This window comes from Hoplias malabaricus, chromosome 6 (assembly GCF_029633855.1).
Source record: "Hoplias malabaricus isolate fHopMal1 chromosome 6, fHopMal1.hap1, whole genome shotgun sequence".
In the NCBI taxonomy this organism is placed as follows: Eukaryota; Metazoa; Chordata; class Actinopteri; order Characiformes; family Erythrinidae; genus Hoplias; species Hoplias malabaricus.
Genome location: NC_089805.1, coordinates 6,932,752 through 6,954,556, shown reverse-complemented (window position 1 = coordinate 6,954,556; position 21,805 = coordinate 6,932,752). Strand labels below are relative to the sequence as shown.

The 21,805-nt window shown below is 40.1% G+C and overlaps 3 protein-coding genes across 6 annotated transcripts in view; all 3 read right to left on the bottom strand.

Annotated features, from left to right (window-relative positions):
• Positions 1-475: 475 nt before the first annotated feature.
• Positions 476-3,265, bottom strand: si:ch211-237i5.4 (reticulon-4 receptor). Its single transcript, XM_066673494.1, has 3 exons — positions 3,144-3,265; positions 2,235-2,563; positions 476-1,875 (listed from the first exon to the last, which is right to left on the bottom strand). The coding sequence occupies exons 2-3, from the start codon at positions 2,508-2,510 to the stop codon at positions 1,060-1,062; spliced, it is 1,092 nt and encodes a 363-aa protein (XP_066529591.1). The 5' UTR covers positions 2,511-2,563; positions 3,144-3,265; the 3' UTR covers positions 476-1,059.
• Positions 3,266-6,821: 3,556 nt separating this feature from the next.
• LOC136700514 (protein LSM12 homolog A-like) lies at positions 6,822-13,258 on the bottom strand. Its single transcript, XM_066675901.1, has 5 exons — positions 13,046-13,258; positions 9,557-9,690; positions 8,704-8,813; positions 8,147-8,273; positions 6,822-7,388 (listed from the first exon to the last, which is right to left on the bottom strand). The coding sequence occupies exons 1-5, from the start codon at positions 13,170-13,172 to the stop codon at positions 7,296-7,298; spliced, it is 591 nt and encodes a 196-aa protein (XP_066531998.1). The 5' UTR covers positions 13,173-13,258; the 3' UTR covers positions 6,822-7,295.
• Positions 13,259-13,800: 542 nt separating this feature from the next.
• The window catches only part of hdac5 (histone deacetylase 5), a 92,539-nt gene continuing 84,534 nt past the window's right edge, over positions 13,801-21,805 (bottom strand). For all 4 annotated transcript variants that reach the window (XM_066673634.1, XM_066673637.1, XM_066673636.1 and 1 more), the window contains 6 exons: positions 21,605-21,702; positions 21,171-21,289; positions 19,574-19,707; positions 19,086-19,170; positions 18,572-18,728; positions 13,801-18,042 (listed from right to left, as the gene is read on the bottom strand). In XM_066673634.1, coding sequence (XP_066529731.1) covers positions 18,003-18,042; positions 18,572-18,728; positions 19,086-19,170; positions 19,574-19,707; positions 21,171-21,289; positions 21,605-21,702 — 633 coding nt within the window. In that variant the 3' untranslated portion in view covers positions 13,801-18,002. The remainder of the gene's footprint in view (positions 18,043-18,571; positions 18,729-19,085; positions 19,171-19,573; positions 19,708-21,170; positions 21,290-21,604; positions 21,703-21,805) is intronic.

Below are 21,805 nucleotides of genomic sequence, written 5' to 3'. Positions count from 1 at the left end.
GGTGTTACAGTCTTGTTATAGTCTAAAATTTAAGGAACTCCACTGTAAAATACCTGAGGCATGTACCTAGAATACAGAATATATCGTTTATCAGTAGACTGCTACCTTTTGTAACTTACTAGATGAAATCATATGTAAATTTTAAAATTTAATTTAATTAATTGTAATTTTAAAACACAATTAAATGTTAGGGTGACCAGATCTGAGATGGTGAAAAAGAGGACACGTGTCGGGGGAGGGTGATGAGCTCTCGCCCTTCGCTGCCGTTTTATGTTTAGCTGAACCCATGTGTGCTTTTAGGTCCTTTACACCTTTATTTGCTACACAAAACATTTACGTTTCGGCATAGCTGCTCGAGATGAGGGTGGGTACATGAGCTTTGCCTGACGTAAACAAGGACTACTGACGTGCAGACTGACCAATTAAATGTTTACAGAGAAGGTTATCGACCAATAACGGTAGCTCTACGGTCAGATCGTCCAATCAGAAGATTTTAGGCTACTTCACCACGCCCCCTTCTCACTCAAGCGAACCAATCGGAGTAAGGGAGGGCGGGACTAGTTTGTGAACGAAACTTCTCGAAGTTCTATGTAAGCTCTAGAAAAACAAAATGTCCGGACGTTTGTGAAATTCCGCCCGAACATTTTTTTAAGTCTAAAAAAGAAGACACGTCCAGGTAAAAGAGGACGTCTGGTCACCCTATCAAAATGTAACTCTTTAGCCAAGACATATTTTTTCTGAAGTTAGCTTCTGTAGTTTTGCACTGGAGCTATTAGGCTAATGTAGCAAACAAGCACTGTGAGCTAATATACCACCAGTCTGCAATGTGCAAACAGCAGACCTAAATATCAACACACCTGTATCTAACTACGTTTGATTGAGTATGTAAGATTCCTTCCTAAATATCACTTAATAGAGGCAGAAAATTTGCAGCTATTAGCTACATTATCCTCATAGCACTTCAAAACATGTCTTGGCTGATTTCCCCATAGTATTGTTTCAGGAAATTTATTATACATGTTGTTTTAATAGTGTTTGATCAGTTGATCTGACAGACATTTATCTTAAAGATTTACAACCATAAAGTCTTGGAGCACATTTTTGCGGCATGTCTGTCTCACTCTTCTCCAAGTGTTTGCCCTGCTTCTTCTTCTTGCGTTTGCGTTCAGCCATTATAAGTGCTGCGAATACAGTGACAAGAACCATTCCAGTGATGACCAGCACAGTAACTGTCTCAGCCATGCACAGTTGGCTGTCCACCCCGGCAAGCGAGGCTCCAGCCAGCTGCCAGGGCTGCCGACAGGTCACGTTGTGGTAGTCGTCCACATGCAGGTGGCGAACGCTCAGGAGTTTGCTGAAGACTCTATGCAGCTCACAGTCACAGTTCCATGGGTTGCCAGCCAACTGCAGATGTGTTCCTGCTGTGTGCAGGTTCAGGAAAGTCTGGAACTTTAGTTGTTCTAAGTGGTTCCCCTCCAGGCCGAGCAGGGCCAGGCTGCGGAGGGCTGCCAGGGCGTTGGTCTCGATGTTAGTTATGGTGTTCCTGCCCAGAAGCAGCACTTCCAAACTTGGTAGTGTGGAGAAAGCGCCATCTAGGACAAAGGACAAGCGGTTACCCTGCAGGTACAGGTGCCGCAAACGGGACAAGCCACGAAAGGCTCCAGGCCGAAGGGCAGTGATGTGGTTGTGGCTTAGGTCCATCTTCTCCAGGCTTTCCAGACGCTCCAGGCATGGAGGTTCCAGAAGCTCCAGAGCATTGTACTCCAGTCTCAGCTCCTTTAGGGAGGACAGGCTCTCAGAAAAGTCCCCAGGGAGACGGGTGATGTTGTTCTGGCTCATGTCCAGCTTCTCCAAGTACGAGAGTGAGTAAAAGGCCTGTGGTAGGTACAGAAACAACAAAGCACATACTTAATTAGAAGTCCATGTTTGGTCTGCCATATGGAGGGAAAAATTGCAGGATTCTTTTTGACTTCAGGTCTAAAACAAAAGCTGCTAAAAACTTCAGCGTCAATGGGTGTGACATCACAAATTTTATTTAGCGCATACTTTTAGGCTGTTTCTGCAACTTAATTTTGAATTTATTTAGATAAATGTAGGGTGGATGTTAAGCATTAGTGATTATTATTTGATAAATATTTGACAAAAATATACAGGCATATGTTTAAAGACCTTTACTGATGTGTGAGCTTATGTAACCAAACCTCCACCGTCTCCAAGTAAAAGAACTTACTGACCTGTGTCTTTAGCTCCTGGATGCTACTGTTTGCCAGCACAAGAACCCGAAGTGACCAAAGCCCAGCAAAGGCGCGAGCCCGGATCTCGGCCAGTAGGTTTCCTCCAAGGTCCAGTAGCCAGGTGCCATGAGGAAGATTGTAGGGCACGTTCACCAATCCCCGGGAGCGACAGTCCACCAGGTCTGAGTGCTCAAAACACTGACACAGGTGAGCACAGAGTTTGGAGCCCAGCCCAGGGGAAACAGCCAGCAAAAGCAACGTGCTCGCCACAAGCATGGTGTCCACATACAGCAAACGGCAGCTTCTGGTCCGCCAACACTCTCTGTTCTCTAAAATTTAGAGAAAATGTAGAAATGATTTATGAGTTTTGGAGCTGGAATTTTTTTGGTTTGCTTGAAAAATGTCCTGTCATTTTGTAAGTCATCATAACAACAGACTTACAATCTCATAATTCTGATATATCACATACTGCATACTTAAATGACCTCACTTACCTCAATTAAATGATCTAGATAAGAGATCTCTTTAAAGATCCCGAAGGAAATTGTAGTATCTCATGACAAAATTGATTTTATTCATACTTCACTATTCAACACTATAAACAAAACTTAAGACCAACTATCGCATACTAATATTACTATAATCAACTGTTTGACTTATCTCAAAATATTATTTCATAAATGACTTAGCATATCAATACTAGCACTTTATATCTCACATCTTCTCAGAAAAGACATTGTGTTGTTGTCAAAAATTATATATATATAGTCAGTCTTTGTGCTGATCACGAAGAAACAATATCTAGTACAACTGCTATTTTGACTGGACATGAATTGAAAGGCAGGTGCCTGGTAATTTGCCCTGTATTATACATCAGTTTATGAAACATATTAAATATAGGATACCTACCAATGTTGCAGTACTGTGTTGACAGCTGTTCAAAATAGACTTGTAGTTTCCTCGTTTGAAGTGCACTCCTCTGAATGAATGGTTTTGCTTATCTTTCAGTTGGTCCACATTCACTCTATACATCCCCACTGAGAGTCCACGCTGGCTTGAAATATACCCGTGAGTATACACCCATCTCTCTCCCTCCCCTCCACCCCCTCTCACTTCATCCCTCCCTCTGGCTCTTAAATCTCTTTCTCCACCTCAGATTGTTTTAGGATTTTGTTATGCGCACTGTTATTCTGTCTCGGTTTGAGTTCAGCACCATAATCTCAGCCAAATGAGTTTCCATTTTTAACTTTTTTAAGCAAGTCTCCAGCTGTCACAATAAAAGCTTTTGCGTATGTCTTATGTAATTCATTGTCAGCAGATTTAAAAAATGCGTCTATACTGTTCGGATTGAGAATGTGGGCTACGTGGACCAAGAATGTTATAATGACTTGACTGTTATTGAAGAGACACCTTAATTCATTTCAAGATGTGACGGTCCTGAATGCAGATATTTGATGTCAAAACTGCATGGGCACATGGTCGTCTGACATTTCCTCTGAAAATGTATCACTAGGTAGTTTACCACTAGATGGTAAAACACCGCAGTGAAGATCTGATTACATTTACCCACAAGAGCATTGGGGAGGTCAGATACCGATGTTGATTAATTGTTGATCACAAAGATAATTCCAATTATTCACTCATCTAGATTATGCCATTTCACAGCTCAGTGCTGAGAGACTTTATACCCCCCTGGCCCACACTTGGTATTGAACATTGTGACCCCGGGGTCATATTCAGCTGCTGTGTTCTTTCTGTGGAGATTACTTATGTTCAGGCACAATTCAATATGTCTGAAATCACTAATTATAAGGTGTGTACACAATCGCTATGTGATCTACCAAATGCTGTCTGTGCCACCATATTATTCAACCCTCTCTTTTATCTTCTTTGAGAACTGGAGACACGGACTCAGCAGAGTTGGGGGGCCGAAACATGAGGCCATGTGCCTTTAAATAATGCATTAAAATGAGTCCACTGAGAGATTCCCATTCCTACATAAACAATGGAAATATACTCTCTAGTATTAGACTATCAATCATTCATTGACTGAACAGGCAATAATGACAGAAGGGCAATAGAGAGCAGAGAGGCACCCATCATTACCTTTTGTCATTATCACAAAAAAGCAGTATCAAATTTAATATAATTTTAAACATTTTTGGCTTTTTCAAATAACAAAGTCACTTTTACAAGCCAACTTCATAAGATGTTTGCTTTAGAGCATGTTTGCAAACATGCTACTTGCCAGTGAGAAACCACTCAATAATGAGGTCCCCACAGTCAAATGCCAAGCATTGGCTAGAGGAGTAAAAAGGCCCCCGGCATTGGGCTGGGGAGCAAGGAACTGTAGTCTCTGGAGTGGACGATCTTTGGGCATTCAATGTTTTAGTTAAGGTTGCTTGAACGTCCATTAAAGTCAAAATTCAAGTTGACATTTAAAGGCTAAGCACCAGCGATATGAAAGTGTCAAACAAATAAATACAGTGGAATTTGAGTACCTAACTTGTGTTTATTGATAGTCAGAAAACATGTTATTTCTTACTAATTGAAGGAATAAGGTTTAAAAGACCATTGCCCCCCAACGGTGTTCGGAAACTCTAATAGGCGTCTTGCCTGTGACGTAGATGGTGGACAACTCTAGAAGCTGCACTTAATTTAATACAAAATGACGAAAAGGTGTGTTGTTTTTGGCTGCAATCATTCAATGTACAGTGGGACATCTGTGAACAAATGGCCCAAAATATCCAGAAAATGGACTAAATTTGTCAACTTTAAACGGGCACTTTGGAAATCCGCTCACTCCGTTATCTGTAGCTCATTTCACTGGCGCTTTTCCAACAATATGGGCATGCAAGGACACCAACGAAAGGTGTTCAAGAGCCTCTGTAACATGGAGGTAAACAGGGTAAGGACACTCACTTCGCCTGTTTTAGTTGGTGTTAGTTAACGTTAGCTTGACTCGCTAAACTCGGTGGCTCAGATTATACTCGGCTACGTAGCTGCATTACGGAGGTTTATAGTGTCGGAGGAATTCGAGTTCGACTTCGATCACATTTACAAGAATAACGGTACCTCTACATTTGAGTTTAGCTTATTGCTAGGCTATTGTCATGAATAGTGTTGGTTATTTAGCTAGATACTGTCATAACAGTCAGTCATAACGGTGTTTTACCACGGCTTTGTTCAGCTGTTGTCCACCAGTGACGTCACGGTTGCGTTCAAGAATTTCCGTAGCGAGCTCGGGTTTTTCCGTCAATTTAATAAAATTGTCAGTTTTAAAGCAAATTAAGCTGCTATTTTCATTTTAATTCACACTTATATCTGTCAGTAACTAAAATAATGTGAAATATTCATGGAGGTCCATTAAGTGGTGCTTAGCCTTTGAGAAAAAATGTAGTGAGGTTTATGACGGATGGTAATACATCCACACTAATGAGTTATAGTAAAAAAAAAATTTAAAATTACTGTAAATTTGACATACCAAATTTTAAATCTTTAGCTAAACAAGTGTGTGAACGGCTGTTAAAAAACTGACCACAGATCATAAAATTCAAAAGACAAGGCGTCATAAATTTCTCTTTTTTATTATTTTCATGTTAACTATTTAAAAATAAAAAATAAAATACTGGGAAATAGTCCTAAGCAACGGCAACTTCGTTGACACAGAGTATCATGAACTGCTATGTAACGCGAATGGCCGTCACAGCTTGGCGCCACTGGCAGAGCCTCCATCAGGCTACGAGTTTCCACGAGGCTGAGAGAGGGAGGAGCCTGGCTCAAGACCACCTACCACCTCCCCCCCCCCCCATCTCAGTCTCTAACATGGCAAGATATCTCAAACACATTTTCTTTTTCAAAATAAAAGGGTTACAAAAAGGTCCTACCATGAGAACTGAGAGCATACAAGATATGAACTGACCAAAAAGGAAGGGGGGTTGGGGGCTGTCATTGAAATATGGTGGAATGCACTGATCAAGGGAAGCATTTATTTAAAAAAAAAAATCACAAAATGATGTGTTGTAACAAAAAGAGGTCCCGTTACGGTGGAAGAGGTATTCACACAGTTTTATGAAACAGTTATGACAGTTCTACTGCCACAGGCAGGATTTGTGCTCCATCATCTCCCCAAACAATGACACCTGCCAGTCTGAAGTTTCAAATAGAGGATATGCCCATGTAAACAGGAGGTGTACATACAGTAAAATAATCAAGAGTTTTGCTCCTTCGTCTTAAAAAAATGGCAACAGATTAAAAATAAGGATAGCTAGATGATGTTATGAAGACAAAACTGGTTATAAAAATAAGATGGGTAAAAATGAGTTATGATGCATCTGAGATTTTTCACTTTTTTTTCTGAGATGACAAAACCGACTTGTGTCCAACACCTGATGTTAGGCCACAGAGAAGGAGACGTCTGAAAGGTTATCTCCTGCCAAGTGCAAATTCACCACCTGCTTTTGAGCCATTATAGCATTCGCATCATTTCAAACAACTGTTAGAAAAATAAACCACACTCTTTCCACCCAGAGTGATTTACAGTAATCAAGTTAGATTCTTTTATAACTTAAAAAAGTCTTTTTTCTCCAGTACTTTTCAAGTCACTTTTTTTTTTTGTTTGGGGTGGGGGTAATAGTACAAGGAGACATATGGATGGGGAACATGAAAACCTAAAATTCATTTTTCAGGCCTCTGCAGTGTGAGTTGTCATGGCAGATATGGAATGTGTTTGTACGAGTTAGCGCGGAGGATGGTAGGGAAGGAGGCGCATGTGTATCTGATGGGTGGGATGAATGGAAGGGTGGTCAGGAGGTTCTGTCATAAACTTAAATCTCTTGAAAAACTAATTTAAGGGCTCCTATTCTGCCCTATCTTTAACAGACAGTGGCTGCCTTTGCTTTTATTATTTTTGTCTCCAGAGGTCTAGGACGGCCCCGCTCTCGACACAGGCCACAGATAGCTCAGCCTTGGTCGGGCAGTTGATTGAAAATAAAACTCCAAAATAAAAGGAAACCAAAAAACTTGCAGTGCCAGCTAAGCGCTCTGCCTTGGAGGTGGCGCTCACGCTGACAAGGCCGAGTCCTTCTGTGACTGCTGTGCTTGTGGCCGCTGCACAGACTTCTGGCTCTCCACGTCGCGGAAGTGTTTCTCAACCTGTAGAGAAAGCAGACACCATTTAATCAACTGCTGTTACCTAATAGGCAATAGTTTGTTGAGGCGTCAAATTCACAAAGGGCGTTGTTAACAAACGTTTTTAGTTTTGCGCTGAAAATTCCAGTACTGGTTTTAATGAACTCACCATGGCCTCACCATTTTCCCTGAGCATCCATGATGTCTCAAGGAGGTCATTGGAAGCGTTTTAGATATGCTCTCAAGTGTTGCAAGGGATGTCATGAACATTTTGATTCTGACAGCAGAACTTTCTTATTATAATAACACCGCCACCACCACCACAACGACACAGCTGTTTACTTCCTATAGAAGTGAACTACTATTGCAGGGCATTAGGTCCCAAAATACCTTGTGGTGCTCAGAGATCATGCCATACTTTACTCTGCTTACCACAACAAAGGCTACAACAACAAAGAAAGGCATCAGAATGGTTTTGCACAAAGGTTTATAGCAAGCCATAAATATTACATTCACATTTTTCAAATGCATTTTTCAAACAACATTGTTAACCTGCTAAAGGACATTTATTTTTCAGATTGCAGAATAAAACAAGTGTGTTATTAGCTTCTATTAATTTGTTACATGCATTAGCATAATCATTAACTGTCAGATCTTGACAAAGAGGAGAAATCCAATCAGAATCAAAGAGGCAAAGAGAGACCAGGCTTTGATTTGATGCCATGAATGTGATGGGGTTTTACTCATTTCGGAATTAAATGCCCAACTGGAGTTGAACTTACTATTTTGCGTACGTGACTTAAAGCACTGCCCTCTTTGCCTCTGCAGTTATCCACTCGGTACGGTGGAGTGATGATAACATCATCCATCACCACAATGTTCTTCTCCTGCCATTTGCAGTCTTTGATCCTGCACAAGAAGAGAGAAGAGAAGGTTAAGAAACATTCAGTGGCAAAAAAAGCAGATCTGAAATAAAGAAAAGGCCTCCAGCATTTCTCTTCCCATCTTGTACCTGTTTAGGATGTAAAAATATTAACACAATAACGGGACACACATTTATAAACCTGAGGTCTTAAAAAGGTGCTGAACTAAAATATATAGTTAATTGTAACATGAACAGGTAAATAATTATCGGTATCTACCAAAACACTCCAGGCTTTGCATAATTTACCCAGTGTAAATATATATCTGCTGTAATTTGGCAAAGGTTGCTTTATTGTTAGTTCATGTTTGGATAATACGGACATACAACTTCCAAAGATTTGGTGGCCTTCGTTTGAAGACCTAGTGTTAACTGAAATAATGGTTATTTGTTTTCAAAGAGCTGAACAGCACTTACGTTTTATGAATGGTCTGGAACAGCTGCTGGCCCTCCACTGAGACTCCAGCACTAATTGCATAAGCTTGGGACAACTTGTCTTCTTTTTCTGCCCGAGCTCTATTCGCAAGCTGCAAAACAAAGGAGAGGACGGATTTCAAACATGTGTGACCTTGAAACAAACCAGCTATACATATGAAATACAGTGGAACCTCTACTAACAAACGCCTATACTAACGAACTTTCCAAGATACGAACCGGGCATTTATATATTTTTTGCCTCCAAACGAACCATGACTCTAGAAACGAACCCGAGCCTCCCCCGAACCGGCGGCTGGAAATGGCCACTGACCCCAATAGGCGAGTCTCCCAGCGCCCAGACTTGAGTGAGCTTTTAAGATTAGCAAATTGTAGTTTTAGCAATTTAGCATTAGTGTAAATAGCAGACATCGAAATTTGTGCTAAGTTAAACCGTATCTACGCTTCGTGTCCCCACATTCACCGCCTACTCTCCGTTATTCCACCCACCCCCCACCTCCCGTCATACAGCCAGTGCCTGTGTTACTCCTCCAGCCAGTCGTCACGTCTTCAAGGCAGCGATGTGTAACCACTTACAACTTTATTATTTCTTTTTTACTACTGTTTCCACTGTATTTCTCTTTTTTTTTTAGTAACGCTACATGTATTTTTTTTACTAATTTGAGAGTGTTGTAAACATATATCAGTGCAAAAAGGGTGACTTTCGGGGTGGAGGCTGGAACGCATTAATTGCTTTTGAACTTTTCCACTTACAAACCGGGTCACGGAACGGATCAAGTTCGTAGGTAGAGGTTACACTGTACATGAGACAAAATAAAAACATTTTTGGTCTTACCTTGTTAAAATTAAGAGATGCTAATGGGGGAGGAGTCCCAGTGCGGTCGTTGATAATGTCCACCTCCGACACATAGGCTAAATTTACAAGAACAACGTCACTTACGTTGGGCTTGCCACTGGATGGGGCGCATTCTGGAGAAAGATAGTCAAGGCAAACAAGCACAATATACAGCAGACATTTAACAAGCACAGCGCCAGTGCACAAAGACAAAGTGGTAACGTCATCATAACACTGTACTCTGGATATCCTGATTATGGTCGATACTTTCTGAACACTCAACAAATGCTTGTAACAGCAAAAGAGAGAGTGAGCACATGTAGCGCACAGGAACCTTACAGAAACTGCAGAATACGAAGTAATAACACACCAAACTAGGTGTCAGAACATTGTCATTAACTTTATTTTTTTTTTATACAAATGACATGTTTTTTCCTGCACTGGTGTTTTATTGACACTGGTAAGTATTTGTATTAGTAAGCTATATTTTAGGAATAAGCAAGGCATAATTACTCTAAAAGCACATATTACAAGAATCACATCTCTACAACTGACCTCATCCTACACAGAAAACAGACAAATAACTTGATCAAAATGTCACCTGTAATAATTTCTTCTCATACCCACACAGAACCCAAGTTTCTTCCTACTTCTTACTATTTAAATTATCCTCTAGTGTTTGGTTTACACTGCCTGTGCCCTTTTGTGGGTACACATGCTGGCGTACTACCTAGAGCCCTGCCAACCCATAGAATTACAAATAAGAATAGTAAATAAACTTTAGTAGCCATGGGATCACATCACTCAACGTCTGCTGTGCCTTTTATAGAAGCCCACGGGGCAACATGGCTGACCTGAAGGGCTCCTAGGGAGATCCTTGTGTGACTGGTTCATCAACATTTCCCATGATAATCAGTTTACCAGTTTTAATGTAAGTAGTAGATAAACCAGTGAATGAGGATGAAGTCTGGTAGTGGAATAGGCGTTACACTCAATGCGGAACAATGAAAATACTGAATTTTGTTATAACCATTTAGCTAACATATGGTTATTTATTCACAAGTATGATGTAGTGTGTAAGATGCAGGGACCACTCCTGAGGACCTTTTTTTTTTTTTAGCCTACCAAGGTAACATCCATGTTGGAGAATGACTCTCACCTTTGCTACTGTATCATTCTGAATTTCCCCACTGTGGGACTATTAAAGGATTATCTTAACATGTTATCTTCCTTGTAGTAAATCATTTCTAAGGTTTAATATCACAGTAATAAGAAACAATAATTTTTTACAAGGTAAATCATTACCATGAGTATGAGAGTCATAATTAATATGATTTAATGTGTCTTTTCGACAAGATCAGGTTGAAAAGAAGTTCTTTCATTGTTATTTGCTTTTTAAAATAGGTTTTTGAATATGTTTATATATTTTTTAAAACTATATACATTCTAAATTTATCGTGCTTAAGCAAAGAAACTATATCAAACAAGAAGTGAATCACCGGTCACCTCAGGCCATACAACCGTCAACATTTGAAATGTCGCCTCATTTCTGACTATAGTCAGTCAGCTCAGGCTTAACCGTCCCTTTCAGCCCTTAACTCCGGGTTTAACGTTTCTGAACACCATAATAAGTGACACAAATACCATAATTCAGTTCTGACAAGAACCAGAAATTATGGAGCTAACGACAAGAAAACGAACAGCAACAACGTTTAAGTTACTCAGCTAAGTTAGCTTATAAGTCAAGGCAACAAAAGAAACAACGTAAACGACTAAGTTTTACTTCAGAAATCCACAAAAACACTTCGTTCTCCACACAGAAACAACTCGGTGACATTAATCTTAGGTTGTAACTGTGATGTTTCTAATTAAATGGCATGAAAGTGGGAGAAATCGTCGAGTGAGCAAAAGCTAACGGGGCTGATTAACGACAAAATCTGAAGGAGTGTTTGTTTAACGTGAAATCTCGTCAGCTTCAGTAAATGTGATGATCAGCGTACACTGTGACCGTGGCCAGTAAATCTAAACTAGAGGCTGAACTGAGACTAAATACATACTCAAAATATCTATGCATTGACAGCCTGTTATGGCTAAGAGTCGATTCAAAAAGTGTCGGTTCCAGGCAGAGAGTCGACCCCAAAACTTTGAACTCGATTTCACAGTACGAGACCTTGAAAAATACAACAGGTCTGTCCTTCCACACCTCATATCAAATTACTAAATAATGTCAAAAGACAGACTGAAATGTGGCGTACAAATAGATTGACTCACGATAGGAGAATCAGGTACATAAGGTTAAATGTCTCGAACACATGACTTCAAATATAGTAAGCTGTGCAAACATCAAAGACAACCAACAACCTAATTTACAGTCATAACAGCCATTAAATACAACTGCAGGAAACAAACTAGACCAATAATAAGTATGATTAGCCTAAGCATTTCGTTTTTAAATATGTAATTACACGACCCAAGTGTTATTACTCAAAATATTTTCTATGTACAAACATAACTAATATGGAACAATTCGTATTCAAATTAACAGCTTCCCCCAAGACTTGTTTTTCTGTCAACCGATACCTGTCATTTGGAATCAGAACCAGAATCGACTCTTACAACGCCTCGAATCGACCAGCGTTAAGAATCACGTGGGTCAAAACCAGGAGGGTGTGTAGGTCACACGCACAGTCCGTTTTGTGGCTTTAAATGTGAAAGTTGGATTGACTTACCACTGGAAAATCATCTCAGCTAGTCAGAGCCCACTGGTGTAGCTTACGACTCTAAAACGTAGCCTTAATAAAGCGCCTTTATGAGCTGCACGTACAACTATGCATTTAAATCACCGAACAGTAAACGCGAATCAGATTCTAATCTCACACTGAACCCGTAGGGTGCCTTAGAATGCGATGAAATGTATATAATTAAGAAAGGGATAAAAAGATTGCCCCCCCACACACATACATATATACATATACATATATATATATATATACACACACACACACTGTGTGTGTGTGTTTCTATGTAGCTAGTTAGATGTGTGAGAAGCGTAAACGTGGGCCCATAAACTATTAGGGGCTCCAAAAGGGTATTAGAATCAGTTTACTTTGCCAAGTATGTCTCACACACACAGTTTGTCTTGGCGAGTCTATACACAGAAACAAGACAGGTGCCCGGAATATTTAGTGTTAAAATATTTAAGAAATATAATTATATAGTAAATGAAGAAAATCAACAAAGCATTAAGATGGAGTACGAAAATGTAACCCATTAAAGTCTTTCAAATGGTTTAAAAGGTTTTGAGAATAGTGTAATCTTGAAGTTGGTTTCCAATTCGCCAGCTCCTTTTTCGGAAATTCCACGTTCCACCTTAAATGGTGCAGCAGTTCCATTCTGGCGCCCGATTTAAGGTGGAACGGCCATATTCGAAATAGAAACTGGCGTTCCGTGAAGCCAAGCCTGTGTTTATCCGAGGAGGAGAAAGGATACTGAGGGTAAGCATTTTCGTGTGGTAGTCAAAGGCGATGACCTCTCCATGGAGCCGCTCTCCGAGGCAGGTGAGGCAGGAGACGCTGCTCCCGATACTGAAGTACTCACCCGCCGCAGGAGCCGCCATCTTGCTTCCCTCCGCCCGCACACATACACACACAATTGCACACAACACGGCGTGTCGCGTCACAAAACACAACGCTGCGTCATTACGCTGCTGACGCAAACTTGTTCCTCACATAGGCTGATTCCTCACAAAAAAAATAAAATAAATAAATAAATAAAAACTAAGAAGAACAAGACAGGAAAAAATGATATAAATTGTTAAAAAACTGTAATACATCTAAAATAGTAAAAAACAACAAACTTAAAAAACTGTAAAATGTTTCTAACACCGTAAAAGCTTCTGTCTTTAATAATACATTCAGATTTCTTTAAACATTTTAAAAACCTTTTTAGTAAATACTTTAAAAGTTTCTATTTTAAAAAGTAATTTATTGTAATTGTTTTCTTAACTATTTGTTATTGATTGATACCAGAGAAAACAACCTCAGAATAGGGTTTGTTGAGGAACATACATTTCCAAAATATATTTAAGACTGAGGGTGTGAGTTACAAGCCAATTCCATGAAGTGTTTCCCATCTTATAATAAAAAAGGAACATTTGTAGCCGTTCTAACCCAGCTGCCCATTTTATTCCCCCCACCTTCCCTCCACGATACAATGAAGACAAAGAACAGCAATTCAAAGGGACAGCAATTTTAATGAATTATAATCACAGTAATAGATTGCTCAAATAGCATGTATTGCACATGTGTACACATATATGCACTCTATATACATGTGTGTAGCAGTTAGTATACACACCTTGTATTGTTGCAACATGAAAGCATCAAAAGAGAAACACAAGGAAATTAAGGAATGTGCTTTTTGATAATTTCAACTTCTGCATATCAATATGACCAGAAGAAAGAAAGACTGACAGAGAAAGAGAAAGAGTGAGAGAATATTAAAAAAGTAAGGTTAAAAGACGGTCACATATTCAAACATCCAATCACGTAGAGTGGCGACGGAGAACACCAGAGCAATGGAGGGACGATTGAAGAGACACAACCTCTCGTTCAAAAAAAGTCAAAAAATATACAAGTACTCTGAACCTCGACGATCATAGGGCACTACATATACACAACATATGAAATATCAATAAATATACATATTTACTGAATAGCAAAATGTGGCAGCGACAACAAAGCTATCATCAATGGTGAATGTTGATAACCTTTTACACACAAAGAGGTCTTCCAGTGTAAACCATAAGGCCCTCTTCAGCGTTGCCTTTTTTTGTTTTTTTGTTAAGAAAAGTTCTTGCGGCCGAGGTCACGTATCCTCAAAAAGGTAAAAGAAAACAGAAACATATCTCCCTGTCTGCCTGTTGCTCGCATTCAACACTCTGAAAAAAAAGGCCTAGGTAGGGCCACGCCATCACATCCAATAAGAAAAAGCCTTTCACCTCCCACTGCACAGCCAATGACCACTGTACTTGATACAGGGTTTGCGATACAAACTATGCACAAATTGCAATGTTCAGTGATCTACATCGAAACGTTACAAAACATGGTCACAGTAGTTCTTGTTGGGACAGTAAAGCCCACAGCCACACACATGAAGACTTCTCTCTGTCTATATTACAGTATGTTAAATACAGTGGCCCGAATTGGCCCGATGTTGTTTAGGGGTCCAAGCACTGGTGTGAAACCCTTTTGGATATTTTTTTTTTTTTTTTTTAATAGTAGTATTTTTTTAATTGTAGTTTTTATTTTTTAACCAAAGCGTTATATGTCTCACGTGAGGTTTGACGGCTTTACTTTTCTACACATCCAACCCTGTCATGCAATAACACTCACATTAACCTCCAGTGTGTGTGTGTGTGTACAACATTAGGCACATGTGCTTCAAGCTCACGACCTGTACACAGATGAAGGAGACAGACGACAAGCAACCAACCACAAATAAACAAGCGAACGAGCAACTGTCGCAGACATCAGTGACTATGAGTGACTTCAGTGTCTTTAAAAACGATGTGAACCAAACGTGTTAAAAAGTCTATTCTGGAGGATTACTGGCCATAAATTTGCTTATGTTGCTGTTTAGAGTTGTGCAATATACAGTTGTAATTTATTGCCCAAAGGCTGTGAGGCTGAGTGAAAAAAAAAATTTCCAAAAATTTACAACAAGACAAAAGAATCAAGGCTCAAAACGACCTCTGAAACCGAAAATCAATTTTCCTTCAGTGTTCATTTCTGACTCTAAATAAATAAAGAAGAGAGAGTCAAGAAACGCTAGATCAAACTTTCAATGCGTCCATATGAATGAGGAATTTAAAAAAACGGCCCAGAAAAGGACTGGACGAGACGTTCCACACCAGATTTAAGGTAAAAGCCGGAGTAAAGACCACTTTTCCCCCCACAACCAATTACGGTACATATGTGTGTGTGTGTGTGTCACAGCGGTGTTGGGCTGAAGTTTTAGGCCAAGTTCAGCCCTTAAGCTACAAACATGCGTTCTGAACAGTATTAACGCGCTTTTGTCCCTTAATGAAACATTCGCTGACCAGGAGAAATGCCTTCAACAATTATTCTCAGGGTTCGAACACAGATATGTCGAAAAAGTAAAAGAAGAACGGACTGAAGTTGGCCCAAACAGACGTCCCCACACCAATGTCCTGCAGAAGTACGGCCTGCTGTCTTGTTTAAAGGTAAAGTCAGTGAACAGTAAGTGCTTTACCCACTTCTGAACACTTACAAAACAACAAATATTTGAGTTACGAAAATAAAATTTATCTGGTGCAAAAATAATCAAAGAAGTAAAGCTATATCAATGGGCAATGAAAGTGGCTGATATTCTTGCAGAAGGTGGCAGAGTGTGTGTAGTGTTCGAAGCCAAAGTGGTGTTTGACCTTATTGCCTGTTATAAGTAATATATACAAAAAAATATATATATGTAACTGTTCTTTTTTTCATTTTCTTAAGGAACAAAATTTGTATCTGCCCTTAAAACCCTGATGCCACATTCATCGCGCAGTGACACAACACATAAACATCACTTAAAAAAAACAACAAAAACAACAAACACCGTGCATCTGCACCCAGCACATTACACTTGTTTGATACAGAATATTTTAAACTGACTTTGCTGATTAACACTGATTGTTTTTGTTTTTTTTTTCTTTTATGTTTTCGTATAAAAAGAATAAAGGAAAGTACATTTCCATATAAAAGTGACCACAGACACTTAAAAGTCCTTTGAAAACTTAATGGAAAATGAAAAAGTTTTCATTATTGAACTTCCAAAGACGTCCAAAGATAGAAGAGCCAAGAGTTATGTACAAAGGAGTAAACTGACCCCTAAAAAAAAAAAGAAAAAGCAACACAAGTTGGTCATCATCATCATCATCATCAACACGAATTCCATATGATCACACTGCATGCCGCTGTATGGCAAAAGACAGAGAGAAACAAACAAACGAATCAGAATAATAAGAATGACAAGGCTTAAGGTCAGACCTTTGACCTTTGACCATGGGCAGAACATGTACACCCTGAAAGAAGAAATAGAGAAAGTAGATAAAGAGGACCCGGGTCCTTGCTGTGCTCTCCATCTGGATGGCTAAAAATGGCGCTCTCTCAAAAATTAAGGCAGTTTGAAACAGGAAAAATAAAATACAAATAACCAAACAAACCATGATGAGAGTTATATTACTGTGGATATCTGATGCAAAAGTGTTGTATGTGTTTTAGTATAAAAGGCACCTCGTTCTTTCTGCACGTCCATCCACATTCCCATGTCAAGGTCAGGAAAGACAGAAAAATACTGAAAGTGTTCCACATATTTTCAGTCCTCGCTCCTTCAGTCAACGCACTGCCATTGTTTTTGAGTGTGCGGTGTTGTAGTGAGTCATATGCCCTCCAGAAATAGTACTGTACTCTTGTGAGGCATATAAAACCCAGCAAAAGTTCTCCAAAAGTGGCCAAATGCCAAGAAAACCATGCTTCTCGAGTGCCAAAAAAGGTTGTGGGTTCAACCTCCGTGTTGATAAAGGGACTACAAAGTGTATATGTGTGTTTATGCGTCACACACAAAACCATATTTATTTATATATGTATAAAGGCATATATATATATATATATATATGCCTTAATATATATACGCCTGTAAATATATATATATATGTCATATACAATATTCATATTTGTCTGTGTGCTTTTTCTGAACAAGTTATTGTACATATGGACAAGTGTAAGAACAGAGACAGACACGACAGAAGAATAAAGAGGTTCTCACGTTCACAAAAAAAGTGAGCTAGTTTCAGCACGGTCAAAACAGTTTTAGTGCGTGTGTTTGGTGTTGAAATATTTTTGCTGCTTGTTGGCTTTTTCCATTTCAAACATCTTTCTTATAAAGTACAGGAAATGTACAAAGTATTTTTATTATTTATTTTTTTGTTGTACTGTTGCCATGACAACATCCCAGCTGTCTGTCTGTTAGCTCGCTCGTCCTTTTCCTTCCCTTTCTCTCTCTTTTTTCTTGTTTCTTCAGTCCACAGAAACGAGAGAAAATAAAACCAAGGCCTTTCCAAAAAGGTCCCACTTCTGGATGTCCAGTGCGGATGTCCGGTCCGGCTGCCCATTCCCCCGCTGCTGTATGTGTGTGTGTGTGTGTGTGTGTGTGTGTGTGTGTGTGTGTGTGTGTGTGTCGCCTCTTTTAGTGCATGTGGTAAAAGCAGGGGTTGGGCAACTTTGTGCATGTACGTCAAGCACCTGGAAAAGACTGAAGGACCGAAGGAGCCGATCAAAAAGCTGGGTGGAGGAAAAGAAGGCGTGACTTGAGGGTGACTGGTGTAGCCAAGCAGGCGTGGACGCTGAGGTCACCATGGCGATTCAGGCTGGACGCTGCCCCCCTACAAAATGGGTTCCTCCTCCATTGGTTCCTCTGCAGCCCTGAGGGGTGAAGCATGATCATTGGTTAATTAAGAAATCCTAGGTTTTGTGAGAGAGGCTTAAGTCTGGTTAATGACTTCTCAGTGTTATTGGAAGATTGTCTGCTGTGTTCTCCTGTGGTCATCACCAGACAAGCTGCTCACCCTCCATCTACTGCCACCAGCCTCTGACCCTTCACCATTACCCACCATCATCAATTACGCTGAATTAGAAATGGATTAACAACAGTCAGTTACTCTTGTTTTTTCCCAGATTGATGCCACTATCCCTTATCATCATTTATGGGTCTTGGTTCCTCCCAAGGTTTATTTCTGTATTGTACAATAATTACTACGTGAAAGTATGTTAAGGCTATTCTACCCAGCTCAACTATGAGTCAAGGAAAGACACAAACATATTAAAGCTCCTATAACCAGTCAAATACATTTCAGCTTATGAAGGAAGTGTGTTGAGATGCTCAGATATCACAGCCAAATGTGTGAGGGGAGACAAAAACATTGGTGTGTACTTGTGCGTGGGTGTGTTTTACCTGCTGCTCTGTGAGGAGGTTGCTGTTGGCTCTGTGTCCACAGTGAGGGAGGCCATGGCTGTCACGGTGTCAGCTTCGTCCTTCTCTCGCCGCTGAGCCTCCAGTAGAGACTGACCCACTGTGGGAGCTGACCGCTGCACTGAGGCCCAGTGTTTACCTAGAGAGAAAGAAAGAGAGAGAGAGAGAGAGACACAGAGACAGAGAGAGAGAGAGAGCAAGGAAAACCATCAGGAATTTCATGTATATATATTGCACCCGACTCATAAGAGAGACAAAAGTGGAAGATATTCAGAGATTTAATTACCTAAATTTATGTGAAACTACATATTTTATGTTTACACACTTGTCCACTGAAGTCAAACAGAACTCAAATTCTGTTGAGATTTGCATCATACTGACATTCACTACTATTCCTCGCACTTCCAATGCCATCTAATAAAATACACTCATACTGGGGTAACACAAAATGAACTGCAGCACATGGCCCCTCCCTCTCACTTTCTCTTTTACTTACCCTGAATCTCAATGACTCTCTCAAGGGAGGCTGTAGCTTTTGGACAGGGTTTTTGCTGAAGCACAGTCTGAGGCAGAGGATCCAGCTGCACATGCACACACAAAAGAGAAAGTAATGAATGTACAGAGTGTAAGTTATAAAGATCATACTGTACTATATTGTTGTTGTTTAAGGGTAAAAGATTTGGGTGTTGTAAAGGATGGGGTGTGACTGGCTGCACGGATCTAAGTACGGAGGGGCCCTGGCTGAATCTTCATCACCATGGCAACGCACCAGTTGGCTGTTATCGGAGGAAAACATTTGATATAAATAATGTGACAGGGTGTTGTCTGAGGAGAAGTATTTGAAAGGATTTTACTTGGCTTTTGTCTAAAGTAAATAATCTGAATGGCTCTTTATTGATGCAAATAACTGAGTTGTCTTTTGTCTCAAAGAAATAATGTGATAATGTCCTGTCTGAGGTGAAGCTGTAGGGGTTTAGTCAATACCTCGTCTCCTAGCAAAGCCGCCACACAAGACTCAGATGCGTCGCAGATAGCTGTAAGGTCATGACCACCCTCCAGCGCCAGAACCACACGCCCACCTGCTAACTTCATCAGCTGCTTGGTCAGGTGTCCGAAGCCTGTGAATGAACAGCATGCTGAGCTAAATACAAGCGATCCAAATGCTCCTTTCAGCACCATTTAGAAGAACAGACCCAACAAACAACAGATGTCATACGAACCTTTGTTTTTTTTTAGCTAAATACGGCTAGTCAGGCGTGGCCTTTATTTAGCCCAAAAGTAAGACGCTGAAATTAGGGCTAGGTTTGGTCTGATTTGGTCCAAAGTTAGACCAAGAAGGACGTTTTTCAGAACATTTATCACTTTTCAACTAAATTTAGATATCGATGGACATTTAATTGGAGATGTCTTTTCCCCTTTCACTTTTCAAAGAAATCTCAACATTATTTAGAAAGCTGGCCAAGCTGTTTTCTCAACATCTTTTCAATAATGTCAGGCAGAACACCAGTAATTAATTTATAATAATACAATTATTTAATTATTTTATTATTATTATCAACTGGCCACAAATATTTGATATTTTTATGTCTTTGATGTAAAACTAATTATGTCTGTAGAGGGCGACAGAGACTAATATAAGCAGTAACCCAACAAATCATCCTGGTGAAACACTGATACTAAGGGACATTATGAGCATGATGAATGAACTGATGTTATAGTGGTCAATTCATGACATTAAAATCTTTATTGAGAGAAAGAATGGTAAAAAAAAAGTTCAGAAAATATGGTGCCCATCAACTGAACCTAGAATAATGTCTACTGGATGCTGTTTCTGGTGAATGACACCCCAGGCTTTGTTAAAGTAGGACACTCCTTGTACTTGGCTTGGACATACAGGGGTTGGACAATGAAACTGAAACACCTGTCATTGTAGCGTGGGAGGTTTCATGGCTAAACTGGAGCAGCCTGGTGTCCAATCTTCATTAACTGCACATTGCACCAGTTAGACCATGTGCATCCAATGGTTCAAACATTGTGTCCTGAAGGCGGTGCCGTGTATCAGGACGACAATGCACCAATACACACAGCAAGACTGGTGAAAGATTGGTTTGATGAACATGAAAGTGAAGTTGAACATCTCCCATGGCCTGCACAGTCACCAGATCTAAATATTATTGAGCCACTTTGGGGTGTTTTGGAGGAGTGAGTCAGGAAACGTTTTCCTCCACCAGCATCACGTAGAGACCTGGCCACTATCCTGCAAGAAGAATGGCTTCAAATCCCTCTGACCACTGTGCAGGACTTGTATGTGTCATTCCCAAGACGAACTGACGCTGTATTGGCCGCAAAAAGGAGGCCCTACACCAAACTAATAAATTACTGTGGTCTAAAACCAGGTGTTTCACTTTCATTGTCCAACCCCTGTATATAGGTTCTTTTATGATGTATATTGTGTAGTAAAGTACACTGCTAAATGAGCTGGCCTGCCCAACTGTCCCAAATGTTGCCAATACAACAATCCATAAAGTAAACATAGAATATACAAATACTTTTTTTGTTTCACACACACAAATTTTCTTACACTTAGCAGTGACGTTGTAGCCACCCAATGGGGACTGGTGGCCCTCAACGGCGTCGAAGCCAGCCGACACCAGCACCACGTCGGGGGAGAATTCATTAGCAATGGGCATCACCACTGTCCTGTTGTGGTAAACACAAAGAGAAAAGCCTTGAATCATCTGCCATTACAGGAATAGATTCAAATGAATTCAGCGAGCCATAACATGTCTGGTTTCTGATATTTGCTTCCACAAGGCTACAGCTCGAATGGTTTACATGTCATTGCCTTGTATGCCATACTGGTATTCATTAATTAGATCACAGTATGTTGCATAGTTAAAACAGTAATAGCATCTGTATTAAAGCTTGAAATTAGACAGTGACTGAAACCACATGAGCAACTCTAGTCAAAAAATAAGAGTGATGGGTATAAGAGGAGTGAAGAAATTCTCTAACCTAAAGGCTGTGAGGTACTCAACATCCCCCATGGGGGGATCCACTCCCCCTGTCCAGGCAATATTCACATTAAAGCCCACGCCTGGCCCCACACCAACCTGCAGAAACGAAAGAGGTTGAGGCATGACACAACATTTTCAGCATAGATAAATACTATTCTAAATGTCAGCAGCACTTAATAAACTTTAGATCCTGTGCTAA

Excerpts from the sequence above, each read along its gene's own strand:
- si:ch211-237i5.4 (XM_066673494.1), bottom strand. The coding sequence starts at position 2,510 with ATGCTTGTGGCGAGCACGTTGCTTTTGCTGGCTGTTTCCCCTGGGCTG. Across the intron at positions 1,876-2,234 it reads TCCAGGAGCTAAAGACACAG|GCCTTTTACTCACTCTCGTA; the intron begins GTCAGTAAGTTC and ends TACCTACCACAG.
- LOC136700514 (XM_066675901.1), bottom strand. The coding sequence starts at position 13,172 with ATGGCGGCTCCTGCGGCGGGTGAGTACTTCAGTATCGGGAGCAGCGTC. Across the intron at positions 8,814-9,556 it reads CATCTCTTAATTTTAACAAG|CTTGCGAATAGAGCTCGGGC; the intron begins GTAAGACCAAAA and ends TTTGTTTTGCAG. Across the intron at positions 7,389-8,146 it reads TAAGTCACGTACGCAAAATA|GTTGAGAAACACTTCCGCGA; the intron begins GTAAGTTCAACT and ends CTTTCTCTACAG.